Source organism: Salarias fasciatus, chromosome 5, assembly GCF_902148845.1.
Source record: "Salarias fasciatus chromosome 5, fSalaFa1.1, whole genome shotgun sequence".
Classification (NCBI taxonomy): domain Eukaryota; kingdom Metazoa; phylum Chordata; class Actinopteri; order Blenniiformes; family Blenniidae; genus Salarias; species Salarias fasciatus.
The window spans coordinates 33,342,436-33,362,163 of NC_043749.1; the positions used below are offsets into that span (position 1 = coordinate 33,342,436).

General features: G+C 45.0%; 1 protein-coding gene across 1 annotated transcript in view; it reads left to right on the forward strand.

Moving 5' to 3' along the window:
- LOC115388519 (heparan sulfate 2-O-sulfotransferase 1-like) overlaps nucleotides 1-19,511 on the forward strand; it is a 134,799-nt gene extending 115,288 nt beyond the window's left edge. The window contains exons 4-6 of the mRNA XM_030091680.1: nucleotides 17,123-17,208; nucleotides 19,151-19,212; nucleotides 19,507-19,511. Of these exons, the coding sequence (XP_029947540.1) occupies nucleotides 17,123-17,208; nucleotides 19,151-19,212; nucleotides 19,507-19,511 (153 nt within the window). The remainder of the gene's footprint in view (nucleotides 1-17,122; nucleotides 17,209-19,150; nucleotides 19,213-19,506) is intronic.
- Nucleotides 19,512-19,728: the final 217 nt, after the last annotated feature.

Here is a 19,728-nt window from a genome sequence, read left to right on the forward strand (position 1 = left end):
CAGCTGAAGCAGTGGAGACAGAGGTGGTGATGGTGGTGGGAAGAGGAGCAGCAGAGGCTTTGCTGGAGGTGGAACATGATGCACCAGTGGACTGTTACAGAAGATAAGATGACCATTAGTAATAGACCGTTGTAATAAAAAAAATATGGTATCCAAGGATGAACAAGAACATCCCACCTGTCTGTGAGAGTGTGCCCGGCTCTTTGCAGATGGAGCAGAGGAAGCAGCAGGTGGAGCAGAGAGAGAGAGCAGCAGGTGGAGCAGAGAGAGAGAGCAGCAGGTGGAGCAGAGAGAGAGAGCAGCAGGTGGAGCAGAGAGAGAGAGCAGCAGGTGGATCTGTGGCAACAGCAGTGGTGACAGTGGGAGGGAGAGGAGCAGAGTCTGAGCTGGTGGTACTCAAATCCACAGTCTGAAAAAGATTGTAACACAAATAAAACTTTATACTCAAGCAAAAATAAAACACGTTAAAAGTCATTTTAGAATATCATAAATAGCAGGTGTTCCAGATAAGACTATCACCAATACTCACAGCAACTGTAGAGGTCAGCAGAGCAGCTGGAAGGTGGGTGGGAGCAGGGAGGCATGGGGCAGACGAGATGGGATCAGATGCAGGAGGTTGGGGAAAGGTGGGGCTTTCCACAACACAGACTGGGGAGGTGATGGTTGGTGGTGGCTGAGAAGATGGGCTTGTGGTGTCCAAGGATCCTACGGTGGGGTCTACGTCTGCATCTTCAAAGCCTTCGTCTTCAAACTCCCCCTCTGTGCCAATGTCCTCCAGCAGCTGGTCGGTCTCCTCGGTGTCAGGCTCTGTGTTCTGCATGGCCCTTCCTGTCTGCCTGAACAGGTAATCGATACCTATCAGCTCTCCTGGGATAGAAAGTAGAAAAGAAAATTGATAAAAAAAACAATGGCAACTAATTAATCATGTTGTTCTTTATGTATTTAAGGGCACTTGAGGGGAAATTCTGAACTCACCCGTGTACACAGACGGAGGTTGGAAAGAAGGGACGAGTTTCCTTCCAAGCACCTTGGTACTGTAGGTGTTGACACAGGGAACAAGGTCACCTGAGCAGCTTCGCAGTGACGAGGTCTGGACTGCCAGAGAGGCAGCTTCTCTGTCCTGGTTCCGTCTGTTGAGGCCATCCAGGAGGTACAGCTGGAAATTCACACTGTTGGCACTCGTTCCTAAAAATACATTAAAACAAATAAACACTGTAAGCAGTTGATTTGTTTATTTATTTATTTATTTGAGTTTGCAATACAGACGCTGTGTCTCCATTGCAATAATGTAAAGCTTATCACATTTACCTTGCTGATGAATAAGGGATTAATACAAACCTGGAATGAACCTCTGTAGACGACAGTGGAAAGATTCCAGTGACGACGACCCCCTGGCACATCGGTATTTTGGGAGAATGATGCCCTCCTTGGTGGTGGTACTTCCAGTCTGGGTGTACAGGAGCACACCTGGTTGGTCCTGAATGCATTTTATGTGCCTTTTCTGGACTCTCCAAATGTTCTGCATCCTCTCCTGGTCTAAGAGAGGCACACCAAGAAGGTCTCTGCCCTTCACACCCATCAGCTCGTTAAGCAGCCCCTCAATCATGATGATGGTCTGTGGCTCTCCTCTTGTCCGTCTTCTGCAGTGCAGGGCCAGGTCCTCTGTGGTGATCTGCTGGTCCACCAATTTATCAGTGAGGAACACCTTCTCTCCTCAGCTGCTCCCTCTTGGCCCTCCGCAGCAAGGAAACATCACCGCTGTCCCACTCAAAGATGCAGCAGGACAGCTTGGCCATGAAGGTGGGGTACAGGGGATGTGCCTCATTTGTGCATCCAGACGCCAGCCGCCGCACGAAGTGGTAGATGTCAAGTTTTACAAGCACATCTGGCCACCCACCAAAGCTCTCTTTCAGCTTTGTCTGTTCTCCTTGCTGCGTGCAGCAGTCAGTGTCAACATAGAGGAGTGAGGAGGAGCCACTCCAGCATCACTGTAGCGCCGGATGAGCCCAGCAGCCATCATGTGGAGCCCAGGACCCTCCTGAGCAGTCAAGACACTGATGAGGATTTGGCCCACCTCATTACTCACTGATGAGAGCCACAGACCAGTCCCTCTGGCAACGCCACACAGTTTTGTGGTGATCTATAATGACACAAAAGCCCACATACAGTGTTGTGATTTCAGATGGGACGAAGCACATTAGTATCACATTTCATCTTCATAAAAACCACAGCATTCAGAGTTCAGGTTGTGATGTAGTGTTGTCATATATGACTGAAAATAATAATTTCATATCGAAGGATGTCCATCGAAGTGATCTACCTTTTTGGTGGAGTCCATTTTCAGGATGGTGCCAAATGTGGACGTTATTGTGGTTTTAATGTGGTCCAGCCTGCTCAAAATGTCTGGCCCATACAGAGCCAACATCCAGCGGTGACTTGGTACTGCTACTGGCTCAGAGGCTCCTGGAATGTGACGGGGAGCAAGCTGGGCCGAGCTGCAAAGTCAGAGCATGCCCCAAGATATCGGCAGAGGCGCTTCAGCCACTCCTCGCTGTGGTTTTCTTTCAGCTGTTTAACCAAACGTGTGGGGCTGTTTCCCAGCGTCCTCTCCCTCAAAAACCTAATGACACGGATGTCACATGCAAATCTGTTAAAAGAAAGAGAAAGATAAACAAAAGAGACACACAGAATTAATAAACACAGCTAGTGATCAATCTGCTTTGATTCCAAACATTTATCAATCTGGTTTACTCACTTCTGCGTCAGGATCAGCCTGAACTCCAGCCTGTGAGCCATATCCAGCTGGTCAAGGATGGTCTTGCTGGAGGAGATGTCATCTGTTTTGCACCCAGCTGACTTGCATCTCAGAGTCTCTGTGATAAAATGTAATAACTGTCAATATCCAAGACTTTGCGCGCTCTCTTGTGGACACCAGCACCTGGGAGCTGCTTTCTGCACACAGGGCAGTGCAGCCTCACTTTCCACAAGTGATGCGGCATCCACAGGAGGAGCTTGTGGGTGAAAAACCGCTCTGGAGTAGGAGCCTGATGGTAAATAAGAGCAGGCTCTGGTGGTGCGGACCACAACTCCAGGTCTACTCGCAGTCGCTGGTTTTTCCAGATGGCGGCTGAAATCCATCTCTGATCCTGAGCTGGTATCTTTTTTTTCATCTCCGCTGGCAGCCAGTAAAGCTCAGAACCTGGAGCTGTCTGTGCTTCTCCTGCTGGAGCGTGAACAGGGTCGGATGTGGAGAGCTCAGAGGGAGCAGTCGGAGGTGGAGCAGTCGGAGGTGGAGCAGATGGGACACACGCAGAGGTCGTAGCAGAGGACAGTGGGATTGGAGGAGCTGAGGATGAGGCTGATGCTTCCTAATTGTTTCAAGACAGCAGTGTAAAGACAAAATAATGAGGATGCCATTATTACTTGAAGTTTTGTAAAACATCAATGCAAAGAAAATAACTGGAGTGAAAGCTTCCTCAGCGCTCTCTCAGTCGCTGGTGGGATGGAGGTGGCAGAGGGCCGCTTTGCCACAGGTGAGGGAGGAAGAGACAGAGAGACCGTCTGAATAAATGTCCTGGGACTGCGGGCAGGTGACTGTGCTCTGCTTGTCGTGGCACTTGCAGGGGTGCTGGAGGACACAGAAGAGCTGGAGGCCTGATGAGAGAGGGAGAGAGAACAGCTAAAAACATCATCCATTGAAATGAGCCGGACAACACCGTGCTGCTGCTACATTACCTCGCTGACATGTTTTCTCGCCAAACTCAGGTTTGGTGTAAAGACAGCACCATGAGACGTGGCAAACCTTGACTTTGTAACTGCAGAAAAAGTTTTGATAGTGTTTCCTTCAACATGTTTTCTCTAAATATTTTTGCAATTACCAACACCTGTAACATCATTAATATGTTAAGAGCACCGGGAAGGAAAAGGAATTCATTCATACACAATAAAACACCTGCACACATTCATTTCACGAGATACCAACATACCTTATTTGCATGGAAACCGCAGCTACAAGTTTGCGTCTGGCCAAATAAAGACGATTGTCCCCTCCGCTGCATTGGGCATTTCTCAATCTACAATACAATCTGAATATATCTTAATGCCTCACACTTTTTTAAATTAAGTTTATTCTTAATAAGTGCACACTGAATGCTGATTATTATGTCCAACGTACCTTGACATAAAGATCATGCCACTTTTTCTGGCGTGGTGCTGGTAAGTCACATCACTTACTTCGGAATCCATATTTCTCCCAGGCTGTCAGAGTTGATTACTTGAAATTTCACTCCATTACTCAAAACAATAAACGATGATCTCCAACGATGGATGAACATACCACTATCACTATTAGGCAGAATAGCAACAATAAAGATGACAATCCTCCCCAAAATTAACTATCTCCTTTCAGTGATCCCCACTCACCCACCTCTCATCTGGTTTCACTCTCTTGATTCTCTTGGCACTGCACACCTGTCCACCACTTCTGGAGAAACATTACAGACATCCTGTCACAAATCATGGGCTGCCACATCCCACTTTCCCCCACCCTCTGTTTATTAGGAGACCTATCTACATCAAAACTTGATCATACACCAAACCGTTGACTTCTCGTGGCGCTAACTGTTGCCAAGAAAACTCTCCTCATGAACTGGAAATCACGGAACTCCATACATATTACAGACTGGAAAAACCTCCTCATTGACTACATCTCTCTAGAAGATACAAACTCCTCTGATATCCCCCACAACCCCATCTGGCAAACATTCATGAACTTTCTGCAGTCATGACCCACAGCAAACCACTCTCACACAGCATACTTATTGTTGTTTTTGTTATTAGGGGGCCAAGCCGCGGATGGCCAGGGAGCGCGTATGCATCGCATACGCGTTCCCAGGCCAGCCAGGCTGGGAACCCTATTGTATTTGGTCGGATTTTTATTATTATTAGGGGGCCAAGCCACGGATGGCCAGGGAGCGCGTATGCATCGCATACGCGTTCCCAGGCCAGCCAGGCTGGGAACCCTATTGTATTTGCTCGGATTTTTATTATTATTATTATTATTATTATTTTTATTTTTCCGTGTGTAAAAGTCCCGCTGCAGCCCAAACCGTACATGGGAGGGCGGTGCAACTTGGTGGCTTGGTCCCAAACCATGGTCCGACGGAGGACGCAAAAAATCAAACGAGTCCGCCACTAGGTGGCGCTATAGGCCACATAAACGCGTTTTGGTCCATAACTCCCAAACCGTTTGTCGCACATTCAAAAAACTTATGTCCTCAGATTCCCTGAGTAGAGCTGAATCACGTGGACTAGGCCCCGCCCATTTCCGCCTAGAGTTTTTTTTCGCTAGATCGCAAAAACTGAAAAACATACTTTTGCGAACTCCGTCTAGGGGCGTTGTCCGATCCACATGAAAAGCAGCACATAAAGTCTTCAGAAGGGTCTGACCTTACGTTATCAAAAGAATTTTGCTACGTCAAAATATGCGCAACGTGGGCTTGACTAAACTTTTGTAGCTAGCTAGCCAAACATAAAGTTTTGCAGATCTTGGTCATAATAAATGCAACCGTGATCAAACTTCAGATCCTTGGTTGCCATGTGACTGTGGGTGGATGAACCCAATAACGCGAGCACTGGCCACTAGGTGGCGCTGTAAAGATGGGAAATTTATATCTCCTAAACGGCATGACCGATGCTTACGAAACGTGGTAGGTATGATCCTAATTCACTCCTGAGGTAATATCTTGAAGTTAATCGTGATTGGTCAAAGTGGGCGTGGCCTATTAATTTTGTCCTGCTGCAGTCCAAACCGTACATGGGAGGGGGGTGCAATTGGGTGGGATGGTCCAGAATGTTGATGTGAGGGACTACACAAAACATCAAAGGAATCGGCCAGCAGGTGGCGCTATAAGCCACGCAAATGCGTTTTGGGCTATAACTCCCACGCTGTATGTCGCACATTCCAAAAACTTACATGCTCTAATTCCCTGAGTAGAACTGATTCATTTGGGCTAGGCCACGCCCATTTATGTCTTTAGTTGTTTTCGTTAGATAGCAAAAACCAAAAAACATACTTTTCCGAACTCCGTCAGGGGGCTTTGTCTGATCTGCATGAAAAGCAGCAGATAAAGTCTTCAGTAGGGGCTGACATAAAGTTATCAAAAGAATTTTGCTACGTTAAAATTTGCGCAAACTGTTCTTGACTAACGTTTGCCAGCTAGCTAGCTAAAGACACGGCTTCACAGATCTTGGTCATAATAAATGCTAACACCACCAGACTTGAGATGCTTGGTTGCCATGTGACTGTGGGTCTATCAGCCCATTTTGGTGAACATTGACCACTAGGTGGCCCTATAACTCATGAAAACGCATTTTGAGTAATTTTTACATGTTAAATCACATCCTCTTAAACTTAATATCGACATGTTCCCTCAGCACAGTGGCATCATGGGACATAGTGCACGCCCACTTCTGCTACTAAATCACTAAAAAAAAGGGGAATAAACAGGCATAGTTCATTTAGGGGTATAACCAGTAAAGGTGTAGTAACCAACAGTCGCCACATGGTGGAGTTCATTGTTTGTGAGCAGTGTCTGTGGTGAAAGCAGGCTTTGTCTGTGTGAATTGAGAGATTGCAAATGAACAACTTCATGAATCTTTTTGTGACAAAGAAGTATGTGATCCAATAGGCTCTATTCACAACTCAACCACTTCCTGAACTTCAGGAGGCTCCTGGTTTCCTGTCTTTCGTGACAGGATGAGTTGATTAATACAGGTGTGTCTGAAGTTGTTACAGAGGTCAGACACACCTCCATTAATCAGCTTGTCCTATCATGAAAGAAAGGAAACAAGGAGCCTCCTGAAGTTCAGGAAGGGGTGAAGTTGTGCAGAGAGTCCATCACTCTATCAGAGGAAAATCAGAGTTGTAGAAATGACTGGAAAGTCAAGAGAGCCATGACATTATATTCTTTACACGTGCATGTAACACTCTGACATCAACTGTATTGTGTTTACAATGTCATACTCTCTTTTTTCACTGACAATATTAAAAACAACCTGTGTGTCTGCTCAGTGACCTGACATGACTAAAACCAAGCAGCAACTCATGGTAGGAACTTGGTGTCTGAAAGACGGACGGAAACGGCATGATCTCTGAGTAATTTACTCTTTTCAAAGCAGTTTCTGTATGGTTAAAACATCAGAGTTCTCAACACTGAACTCGCTTCACTTCTGTCTGATTCAGCCAGAGGCTGTGCGTTAACTTTGGTCAAAATTGGCGAAAAGGGGGGCGCAGTAAACAGAGACAGCAAGTGACGTGAAAGTTGATCAGAGTTGCACTACGTATGGTGAGCGTGACGTGGGCCTTGCTGGTGGGGGTTAGACGTCAGCTCCTGTCCCGACTCCCGCCCCGAGCCCGGGGTCCCTCGTGGCGAGCTTCTGAGGGCTCCGCTGAGTCCGGGGTCCGAGTCGCGCCGGAGGCTTGGCCCCCTATGAGCACTGCTTGCAGTTCTAGTTATTATTAGGGGGCCAAGCCACGGATGGCCCGGGAGCGCGTATGCATCGCATACGCGTTCCCAGGCCAGCCAGGCTGGGAACCCTATTGTATTTGGTCGGATTTTTATTATTATTATTATTATTATTATTATTTTTATTTTTCCGTGTGTAAAAGTCCCGCTGCAGCCCAAACCGTACATGGGAGGGCGGTGCAACTTGGTGGCTTGGTCCCAAACCATGGTCCGACGGAGGACGCAAAAAATCAAACGAGTCCGCCACTAGGTGGCGCTATAGGCCACATAAACGCGTTTTGGTCCATAACTCCCAAACCGTTTGTCGCACATTCAAAAAACTTATGTCCTCAGATTCCCTGAGTAGAGCTGAATCACGTGGGCTAGGCCCCGCCCATTTCCGCCTAGAGTTTTTTTTCGCTAGATCGTTAAAACTGAAAAACATACTTTTCCGAACTCTGTCTAGGGGCTTTGTCCGATCCACGTGAAAATCTGCACATAAAGTCTTCAGTATGGTCTGACACAAAGTTATCAAAAGAATTTTGCTACGTTGAAATATGCGCAACGTGGGCTTGACTAAACTTTGCCAGCGAGCTAGCTAAACACAAAGTTTCACTTATCTTGGTCATAATAAATGCTAACACCACCAAACTTAAGATCCTTGGTTACAATGTGACTGTGGGTCTATCAACCCATTTTGGTGAACATTGGCCACTAGGTGGCGCTATAACTCATGAAAACGCATTTTGACCCGTAATTTTTACATTTTAAATCACATCTTCTTAAACTTGATATCGACATGTTCCCTGAGCACAGTGGCATCACGGGACATGTCCGATCCACGTGAAAATCTGCACATAAAGTCTTCAGTATGGTCTGACACAAAGTTATCAAAAGAATTTTGCTACGTTGAAATATGCGCAACGTGGGCTTGACTAAACTTTGCCAGCGAGCTAGCTAAACACAAAGTTTCACTTATCTTGGTCATAATAAATGCTAACACCACCAAACTTAAGATCCTTGGTTACAATGTGACTGTGGGTCTATCAACCCATTTTGGTGAACATTGGCCACTAGGTGGCGCTATAACTCATGAAAACGCATTTTGACCCGTAATTTTTACATTTTAAATCACATCTTCTTAAACTTGATATCGACATGTTCCCTGAGCACAGTGGCATCACGGGACATGCTACTAAATCACTAAAAAGAGGGGAATAAACAGACATAGTTCATGTTAGGGGTAGTAACCAATAAAGGTGTAGTAACCAACAGATGCCACATGGTGGAGTTCACTGTTTGCAAGCAGTGTCTGTGGTGAAAGCAGGCTTTGTCTGTGTGAACTGAGAGATTGCAAATGAACAACTTCATGAATCTTTTTGTGACAAAGAAGTATCTGGTCCAATAGACTCTATTCACAAATCAACCACTTCCTGAACTTCAGGAGGCTCCTTGTTTCCTGTCTTTCGTGATAGGATGAGCTGATTAATACAGGTGTGTCTGAAGTTGTTACAGAGGTCAGACACACCTGCATTAATCAGCTTGTCCTATCATGAAAGACAGGAAAGAAGGAAAATCCTGAAGTTCAGGAAGGGGTGAAGTTGTGTATAGAGTACATCACTCTATCAGAGCAAAATCAGAGTTGTAGAAATGACTGGAAAGTCAAGAGAGCCATGACATATTCTTTACAAGTGCATGTAACACTCTGACATCAACTGTATTGTGTTTACAATGTCATCCTGTCTTTTTTCACTGACAATATTAAAAACAACCTGTGTGTCTGCTCAGTGACCTGACATGCCTAAAACCAAGCAGCAACTCATGGTAGGAACTTGGTGTCTGAAAGACGGACGGAAACGGCATGATCTCTGAGTAATTTACTCTTTTCAAAGCAGTTTCTGTATGGTTAAAGCATCAGAGTTCTCAACACTGAACTCAATTCACTTCTGTGTGATTCACCAGAGGCTGTGTGTTAACTTTGGTCAAAATTGGCGAAAAGGGAGGCGCAGCAAACAGAGACATCAAGTGACATGAAAGTTGATCAGAGTTGCACTGCGTATGGTGAGCAAGACGTGGGCCTTGCTGGTGGGGGTTAGACGTCGGCTCGTGTCCCGACGCCCGCCCCGAGCCCGGGGTCCCTCGTGGCGAGCTTCTGAGGGCTCCGCTGAGTCCGGGGTCCGAGTTGCACGGGAGGCTTGGCCCCCTATGAGCACTGCTTGCAGTTCTAGTTATTTTTATTTTTCCGTATGTAAAAGTCCCGCTGCAGCCCAAACCGTACATGGGAGGGTGGTGCAACTTGGTGGCTTGGTCCCAAACCATGGTCCGACGGAGGACGCAAAAAATCAAAATAATCCACCACCAGGTGGCGCTATAGGCCACATAAATGGATTTTGGGCTATAACTCCCACACCGTATGTCGCACATTCAAAAAACTCATATCCTCAGATTCCCTGAGAAGAACTGAATCACCTGGGCTAGGCCACGCCCATTTCCGCCTATAATTTTTTTTCGCTAGATCGTTAAAACTGAAAAACATACTTTTCCGAACTCTGTCTAGGGGCTTTGTCCGATCCACGTGAAAATCTGCACATAAAGTCTTCAGTATGGTCTGACACAAAGTTATCAAAAGAATTTTGCTACGTTGAAATATGCGCAACGTGGGCTTGACTAAACTTTGCCAGCGAGCTAGCTAAACACAAAGTTTCACTTATCTTGGTCATAATAAATGCTAACACCACCAAACTTAAGATCCTTGGTTACAATGTGACTGTGGGTCTATCAGCCCATTTTGGTGAACATTGGCCACTAGGTGGCGCTATAACTCATGAAAACGCATTTTGAGTAATTTTTACATGTTAAATCACATCCTCTTAAACTTAATATCGACATGTTCCCTCAGCACAGTGGCATCATGGGACATAGTGCACGCCCACTTCTGCTACTAAATCACTAAAAAAAAGGGGAATAAACAGGCATAGTTCATGTTAGGGGAGTAACCAATAAAGGTGTAGTAACCAACAGTCGCCACATGGTGGAGTTCATTGTTTGTGAGCAGTGTCTGTGGTGAAAGCAGGCTTTCTCTGTGTGAACTGAGAGATTGCAAATGAACAACTTCATGAATCTTTTTGTGACAAAGAAGTGTGTGATCCAATAGGCTCTATTCACAACTCAAACACTTCCTGAACTTCAGGAGGCTCCTTGTTTCCTGTCTTTCGTGATAGGATGAGCTGATTAATACAGGTGTCTGAAGTTGTTACAGAGGTCAGACACACCTGCATTAATCAGATTGTCCTATCATGACAGACAGGAAACAAGGAAAAGCCTGAAGTTCAGGATTTGGTGAAGTTGTGTGTAAAGTTCATCACTCTGTCAGAGGAAAATCAGAGTTGCAGAAATGACTGGAAAGTCAAGAGAGCCATGACATTATATTCTTTACAAGTGCATGTAACACTCTGACCTCAACTGTATTGTGTTTACAATGTCATACTGTCTTTTTTCACTGACAGTATTAAAAACAGCCTGTGTGTCTACTCAGTGACCTGACATGACTAAAACCAAGCAGCAACTCATGGTAGGCACTTTGTGTCTGAAAGACGGACGGAAACGGCATGATCTCTGAGTAATTTACTCTTTTCAAAGCAGTTTCTGTGTGGTTAAAACATCAGAGTTCTCAACACTGAACTCGATTCACTTCTGTCTGATTCAGCCAGAGGCTGTGCGTTAACTTTGGTCAGAATTGGGGAAAAGGGGGGCGCAGTAAACAGAGACATCAAGTGACGTGAAAGTTGATCAGAGTTGCACTGCGTACGGTGAGCGTGACGTGGGCCTTGCTGGTGGGGGTTAGACGTCGGCTCGTGTCCCGACGCACGCCCCGAGCCCGGGGTCCCTCGTGGCGAGCTTCTGAGGGCTCCGCTGAGTCCGGGGTCCGAGTCGCGCCGGAGGCTTGGCCCCCTATGAGCACTGCTTGCAGTTCTAGTTGTTATTGTTGTTGTTGTTGTTGTCATCATTATTACTGGGGGTGGCAGAGGGTGCAGTGGTGTCAGTGTTGTGGTAGCAGTGATGGTGATTGATTGTTGTTGTCATTATTGTTATTGTTGTTCCTATTGTTGTTATCATTGTTGTTGTTATTGTTGTGATTGTTGTTGTTATATTGTGGTTGTTCTTGGTGGCAGAGCTCTGTTGCTGTTATTATTGTTGTTTTGATTATTTGGGTGTTGTTTTCCTTACAATTGTTTGTATATGTATGTATTGTGCACATGTGTGAATGTATGTATGTATGTGGGTATGAATGTGTATTGTTGAGACTTGAGCAAAAACTGAAGAACAAAGTAATTAAAAATGCTCAAAACGTTGAAGTCTCTTGCACAGGATCTTTAATTCAGTAGAAAGTTGATCAGACAGGGAGATAACCTAAATGCTAGCAATAAAAGAAAAACAGGAGTCCTGGACCATGTCCGTGTGCTCTGACAGCATCAGAGTCTCCAGCAGAAAATGGCATCGAGCTCTCCTTTGCTTGGGAAGTTATACTGTTAGATTTGCATGATTAATAGTTACATTTTGATAACACTCTGACTGACACAGGGTTGTTTTTCTCGTAAACCAACAGACAGCTATTGTTTCATAAAGGTCACACGTACTTTCGAGGAGATAATCAGGTTTTTTCTCAGGAGAAAAATAGGGAGTCAGCTAAAGGAGAGTCGAAACTATGTACTACTCCTTGCTTTGACCCTGACCGGCCTCGAACTGCTTCAGGATGCACAGAGAGCTTTTCAGTTACAATCTGCTATACTGGAGGCCTTAAAATCATGAGACAATTATAGGATGCATACAAGAAGAAGAATAATATAGTCAACAGTTGAATTAATACATGTTCATTAAATATGTATAAATTGTATATAAGTGAATCATACATAATGAGTTAGCGTTTGATTAATACAATGGATATATGACTGATCACAACATCAGAATGTAAATGCATTATACGACAGTATGTATATCTTTATAGATATTTATATGTGAAAAAAAGGGGTGGACTGTATATGTTTTTCTTTTATGCGCACACACACACACACACACACACACACACACACACACACACACACACACACACACACACACACACACACACACACACACATCATACACACCAAATAGCTTACTCATTAGTTGTTTAGTTTCTTTTTTTGTTTTTTTGTTTTGTTGTTGTTTTGTTTAGTTTTGCTTCCTCTCTGTTTTCTGTTGTGTGGCTTGTCGTGTTGCATGTCTCTGTCTATCTGTATTGTTTGTTCATAAAAAAAAAAAAAAAAAGTCTGCTATTAGGTAACTGGTCAGTGTAACCCAATACAGAGTCTAAATACTAGTTGGGAGTCATTAATATTTCTCTATGCAGGATCAGAAGTATTATTTATTGATGAATCGATATGTTAAAATGAACTGAAAATATCTATCGAGATATTATGTTCACAGCAACAGAGACAAAAAGGAATTTCTTGGATGAATTCACTTTTTTCTGAACTTGAATATTGTACAGTTCAACAACAAAAGATCAACTTTGGCTTCTTGTCGGTACACTGTTGATATGGAGGATGTATGTTTAGGTTTTTTCTTTCAGTCGAATCTACAATGTTAACAGTGGCATCTTGCGACACAAAAAGTGTGAAAAACACACACAGGAATGACCAGAAACAGTAAGGAAAGATGGAAACACACAGAGAGACACATGCACACACCCACGCGCAAAAACAAACCCATTATTAAACGTTCAGCTGTGTTCCTGACTTAAAAAAAAAAAAAAAAAAAGAAGCCATGTGCTCTACGTAGGCCAGAAGAGACGTCGGTTGGCTGAAAAATTCTGGGGATGCAGATACGCGATTGGTTGCTGTGAAATATTGTGGACAGTCGAGATGTGGATTGGGTCAGCAATTCTGGGCTGGAGAGAAGGAGATTGGCTTAAAAAGCTGGAGATGCGGAGACACGATCTGCCGAGGAAAAACAGCCGGACAGCTCAACCCAGTGACGTAAGCCATGTAACCGAGCGCTATTTAAGTAGCGTATAATGGAGATGGCTGTGACTCCCGGTGGGACCACATGGGAAGTCAGCCCAAACCCGACCAACAGGACCCCCGACAGGCTGCTGAGGTGGTTCTGACATAGATCTCACAAAGGCTTCAGATCCACTCCGGTTCTGATCAGACCACGACCGATTATTTCCGACTTTTTCAAGTGCATGACGGGAAATATGCAAATCAACGTGACGTCAGAGAAAGCTGATTGGAAGATTGAAAAAAACTCACTTCCTGCTCTTCAACCCGCATCGTCTATTGTTTTTTTTAATCATTATTATTTCAATTGGAGGCACAGGCCATAGATTCACATGTAGAAAGGCCAGATGGCTCATTGGAGTTTCGTCGGCGGCGTCAGCGGTCGGCCATCTTCCCGAGGGGGCTTCTCCGGAGCCTCTGCAGTGGTGGATGGAAGGTGAGCAGCCTGCACAGACAATAACACACTGAACTTGCTGAATTCTTGACGGATTTACAAACGGTTTGGTTTATTAAAAACCCTATTAACGTGGCTATGATTCAGGCCACGCAGACCTGTTGAAATTGCAGTTTTTCTTTTCGAAAATCGCTGCATAGTTGTGTGTTTGCTACAGCCATTTGCAAGACTGGGAGTTTATTATTATTATTATGGGACTTTGTTATTATTATTATTATATACGTGAGACCAATAATAATTTTGTGACAACAACATATTTTGTCTAAAAGACAATTTATGTGGATGCAGTTGGGTATTAGCCAGCAAAAAAAATAAGAGGTTGTGAATGAGATGTGAGCCACTTGGACTAACCTGGACTTCATTCTATAGAGGTGTCAAAGGCAGGACCTGCTCCAGGACCTGCTCCAGGACCTGCACCGTTGTCATGTAAACAGGCCCCCAAAATGTTGTAATAGTCTCTGCGTCCATAGAGAAATGATGTCAACAACAGCTCTTGGTATCTTGCATTCACATGGAACACATGAGCACTGGAGAGAATTTAAAGGAACTGCTGCCTTTTATGGGGAAGGTTTCCTCTGTGGCTTTAGAAGATGGCTAACATGAGGATGAAGATAGAACCTGTGCCCTCTCTCCTGTTAGGACACTCCATCTGTGACAGTGTGCTCCCTGAGGACCGTCCAAACCAGCCCAGCGACCGGCGGCTGACTCACAGCGATGCGGCGGTCACAGAGACAACGGGCTCGTCTGCTTGGCGGACGGATTACTTTTGCTTTACTCCAGCTTTGTTTTTCTAAATCAGATTTTTGGACATTGACTTCAGCTGCATAAGTGTTGAGCAGAATGCATGAGGGACCCTGTCAGGAAATAACAGATGACAGTACATCCACCCATAGAGGATGGAGATCCTGGTTCAGAGGCTCAACCCTCCTCAGCAGCCACGGAAAGACAGCCCTCTGATCAAGACATGGGGTTTAAGAGAGAGAGGAGCAAACAGTCCATGACATCCATGACCATGCCTTTTTTGAGCTGCCTGATTCTCTGACTTTGTAGTCTTGAAATCAATGTCCTCAAAAAAAAACAAAAAAAAAAAAAACAAAAAAAACCCCTCCTGACCCTCATTTCCAACCTGAACGATCCACTGGAGACACTTTGACTGTGTGAAATAACAGTTTGAAATCAGCACACTGGATGTCTGTGGACCCCTCACCAATCAACGCTGGTCCTGCGCCTCAGCCAGCCTCCAGCTCCACACGGTGGAGGCCTTGATGCAGACCTGATGCCGCTGATCCGGACCACAGTCACTAAGTGGCAATGATGGCGCCTGGACACCCGCACCCACGTCCTTTTCTGGATCCAGGAGAGTGAGGGACTCCTTTGTTTCAGACTGAAGCAGCTTGTGAAGGAACCACGCTGTATATCCATAAAGTACCGTTTATAAGAGCTGATTCCAAATGCTCATCTGGAAGAAAACTGATTCCAGCATGCATGCCTCTTCTTCAGGGTGAACTTTGAATTTGACAGCAGCTCATCTTGATATTGAGGTTTTCAGATGGACAGCAGTTTTTAGAACTCTTACATGAAGTCCATTTCATTGGAAAAAACAGATTCCTCCTCCCTCCTGAGTGTAATCTCAGCCTTTGTAGAGGTGAGACTCTGTATGAGGCTGGTGGGGGTGAATGCTGTTAGAATCATTTAGATGCTTTTTCCACTTCCACAACAGTTTGATCTCAGGCGGGCCAGACCAGTTACAGTTGCACCCACGATTATCAGCTTTGCATTGAAGCTTTTTTCTTTTTTGACAATTCCAAATGTTTTCCCCAAATATTTCTCAGCTGGTGGGCCACGGACCACGTGGGTGTTTGCCAGTGAAAATAGAGTCCAGGGGGAAAAAGCTGAACGTCTATTCACATAGCTGAACAGTAGATGGCGATAATTCCTTGTAAAACGGTTTGACACCCACCCTCAGGATTTCGTATTGGTTATTTTGACCCCATCTGTACAATTTAGTGCACTGCTTGACTTTTTCTGGACTTCACGGGAGCAGTGCATTCATGCCAGGACGTCCTTCACCAACATCGCCTACGACCTCTGCAGGAAAAACCAGTTCCACGTCCTGCACGTCAACATCTCCCCAAACAACCCTGTCCTCTCTCTGCAGGACCAGGTGAGCGAGCAGGACAAGCAGGACTCCAGCTCCCGCACCAGCTGGTTTCCATTCAGCCTGGTGCTTCTGATGCAGCAGAGACAAAGGGTTCAATAACACATTCTCTGGCGTGGCTGCACGCCGCTGTGCTGCTTCAGAAAAGTTCTGCTTTCAGATGACAAAGCTTTATCCACGCCCTGAGTAGGGCTGGGTAATAAAACTATATACCGTAGATACTGATCACTAAATAACTTTTCCTCCGTAGACATATGAAACACGGCCAATAAGCTTTTGGATAGATTCCATATTTCAATGTTTTGACGGATAATGACAAAGAGCTGCTCCCTGCTGAACCGATCATGTGTCTGGAATAGAGCCATGCCGAGGAGCAGCCGGCCTGCTGCAGCCGTGGACCCCAGCAGTGGGGGGACGACCTGTCCTGCTCTCACTGTGCTCCAGTCTTCCCTCCACCGTCCAGGAAGCTGCGACCGCACTCCGCCCAGCGATGCCAACCAATCTCCCCAAACTCTAGAAACACAAACTGAAATTCAGCCGGCTTTTATCCCTTCTTGACCCTGAGAGAGAACTTTGAATTTTCATTTTTTTAATTTTATAATGACAATCAAATAACCACTCATTTGTTGTTTTTAGCTTGGACTGGTTTGTTGAGATGTGCGACTGTGAGCCAGTATTATTAGTCTTAAACTTGACTGCCTGGATACACAGCGCTCAACTCTCTGTTTTTGAACATCACTAATCTGGAAAACTTTAATTTGTCTACAGAAGTCCTCCTCAGTCACTGTTGGGCCCACATTGCTTTCTGTTTCCTTTGGGGAAAGACAGCTGAGCTGACTCGGTCTCACTGAAATGTCCATCTGGTAGAAGCTTTCAGTGACTTCAGAACTTTTACATTCATCTCAAGCACCAAACTGCAGCTACTCTTTTCCATATTAAGCTTGTTTTAATCTGTCATCTCCAGATTCGTGTTGTGAAAAACATCACCTCATGGAAAGAGAAGCAGCCCGGCTTCTACCACGGCCACATGGCTTATCTGGACTTCGCAAAGTAAGATCTTTCACTTCCGCTGGTAGTGATAGTATTCACAGTACTTAGAAATGGTCAGTTTGTATTTGTCTGGAGGATACACTTCATATATTATCAGCTCTGATCAGAGAGAGTAGTCCAGCTCTGCTCCACTGTCACTCCTCCTTAATAACGCCCTACTAGAAATAAGCTAAATATTCTTAAATCTGGGCAAATTTTCTTGTTTTGAGCAAAAAAAATCTGCTGATGGGGTAAGCACAATTTACTTGGCAAGAATTCTTTAAACTAGACTATAAATCTAGCCACTTTAAGACCATAATGTGTCTTAAAACGAGATAAAAGAGTCCAAAATGTAAGAAAATTTGCTTCTAACAAGCAAAGAAACTTTGTCGTGTAAGAAATATTTACTTAAATCACTCTTTTTTTTGCTGATAAACTGTATAAATGCATGTTTTATATTGCTGTCTACTCGTTTCTGACATTACTTTTACAATTTAGTGCAAACTTGTTTAAAATCCTATTTTTGTGACAAAAACCGAAGTGGTTGAACAGCTTTACTACATTTGAATTTCGTGATTGGCTGGATGATGGCATCCAACGCATTTCATGTATACCATTGTTGTAGCTTATTACTAGTAATTCTAGCTCAATATTAGCTGTAGTGTCTTATTGAGAAAATGTTAGATATACTTTCTTAAAACAAGAATAATTTTCTAGAACAAAACTTGCTTGTCAAGATTATTTGACTTTTTAGACAAAAAATAAGAACAATATCCCTGAAATAAGATTATTTTTACTTTCTTAGAAATCCTTTTTTGCAGTGTGAGTGTGTGTCGTCAGGAGGGCCTGACTGTAAACCTGAGAAGCTCTGGATGCAGATCCCTTTTTTCTGCGGACATGTTTCAGAGTGCTGGTGAGAGAGCGGGACTGACTGCTCATGGCTGCTTCCTGATTGCTTTGTGAAGGTTCACTGAACACTGAATGACACTCGTAACCACAATCTTAAACACCCTCTGATCTTATTGTTTCTGTCCATTTTCTGTGGTAAAATATGCTTAATTTCATTTTAAGAAATTCACGATGATTGTTATATGTCATACAATGCATAACATAGTTAATATAAGAAGAGACATTTACTGTGAAAGGTCATTTTGGCTTCCACTACACAGTATGTTATTTTGATACTGCCTGCATGTACGCTGACATCAGATTGCAGCTGGAGATGATGGAAGCAACACAGTGTTTTGTGAAATCGTTCTCGTTACCATCCTCCTCAAACATGGGACAACACAGCAGACAAACACACAGAAACACAACAGTAACGTCCCTACAGTGGACAAAACCTTGATCATCAGACCTTGCCATCCTCACTCCCAGCCTCGTGGCTCAGTCAGTCCCCAGTTTCTGGGGGCTCGTCCGGTTATGATTAAAGCTACACAAGCAGTTTTACAAGCCACATTATATGCATTCATATTATAGTCCATTTCCACTAGACTATATGTAAGCAAGCAAGCACTCAAATAAAATGTAAGATTTCCCACAAATCCCCCTCTTGGCCAAAGGGTTAGGAAGGATAGTTAAACTGAAACACACACGCAGGCGTGTGAGCGTGGCTATTTTCTCAGCTTTCTTTGAAGGAAATTAGTTTCTTGTGTTTATCAGTTGTGTGTGTGTGTGTGTGTGTGTGTGTGTGTGTGTGTGTGTGTGTGTGTGTGTGTGTGTGTGTGTGTGCGCGCGCGTGCGTGCGTGCGTGCGTGTGAAGCTGCAGAAGGAGCTGAAGAACCTGTGTGTGGAGGAGGGCCAGCTGAAGCGAGCTCTGGACATGAAGCTGAACATCCGGCGGCAGAAGAAGGAGGTGAAGGAGCAGCACGTGAAGGAGGTGCTCGGGTACGGGCCTGCGCTCCTCCGCGCCGCACGCCGTCCACCGCGCTCACGCCCCCGCTGACCCGAGCCGCTCTTTCAGCCAGTGCGCCCACATCCACCAGAGGCGCGAGGAGATGGCCGACAAGATCCAGAAGATCTCCGGCCAGACGCAGCAGCTGAGGGCCGAGATCAAGAGCCTGAGGGACGTCTGCGGCGAGGAGACGGAGAAAGCCCAGGTACCGGCGGCCTCCCGCAGCAGCGGCAGGCCACTTCCTGTTCCCACGCTGACGCCTTCCTCCTGTCCCCTCCAGGCCATCTACAACACCCTGTCCGCTGCCGTGGACAAGCTCCACCAGCGCATCCAGGCTCACTCCAGAGACCTGAAGCTCGCCGCCGCCAAGATGTCTGCAAACATCTGAGCCTGTTTACTGTTCTCATATCTTCTCACTTTCACAGCCTGATCAGACCAGGGGGGTTCCACAGTCTGACAGCTCATCTGTTTAATGCTGTTTTGTCTTCTGTTTAATGATTCATAAAGACAAACCAAGTCAACCATGTGTTTGGAAAAATTCTTTATCACTTGTCTTCATATTTTTCTCATGAAAAGTTTGACCACATGCCGACTCTTCTGTTTTCCTGATCAGCCCAGCCTCTTTGGACTTCAATCTAGAAACACAT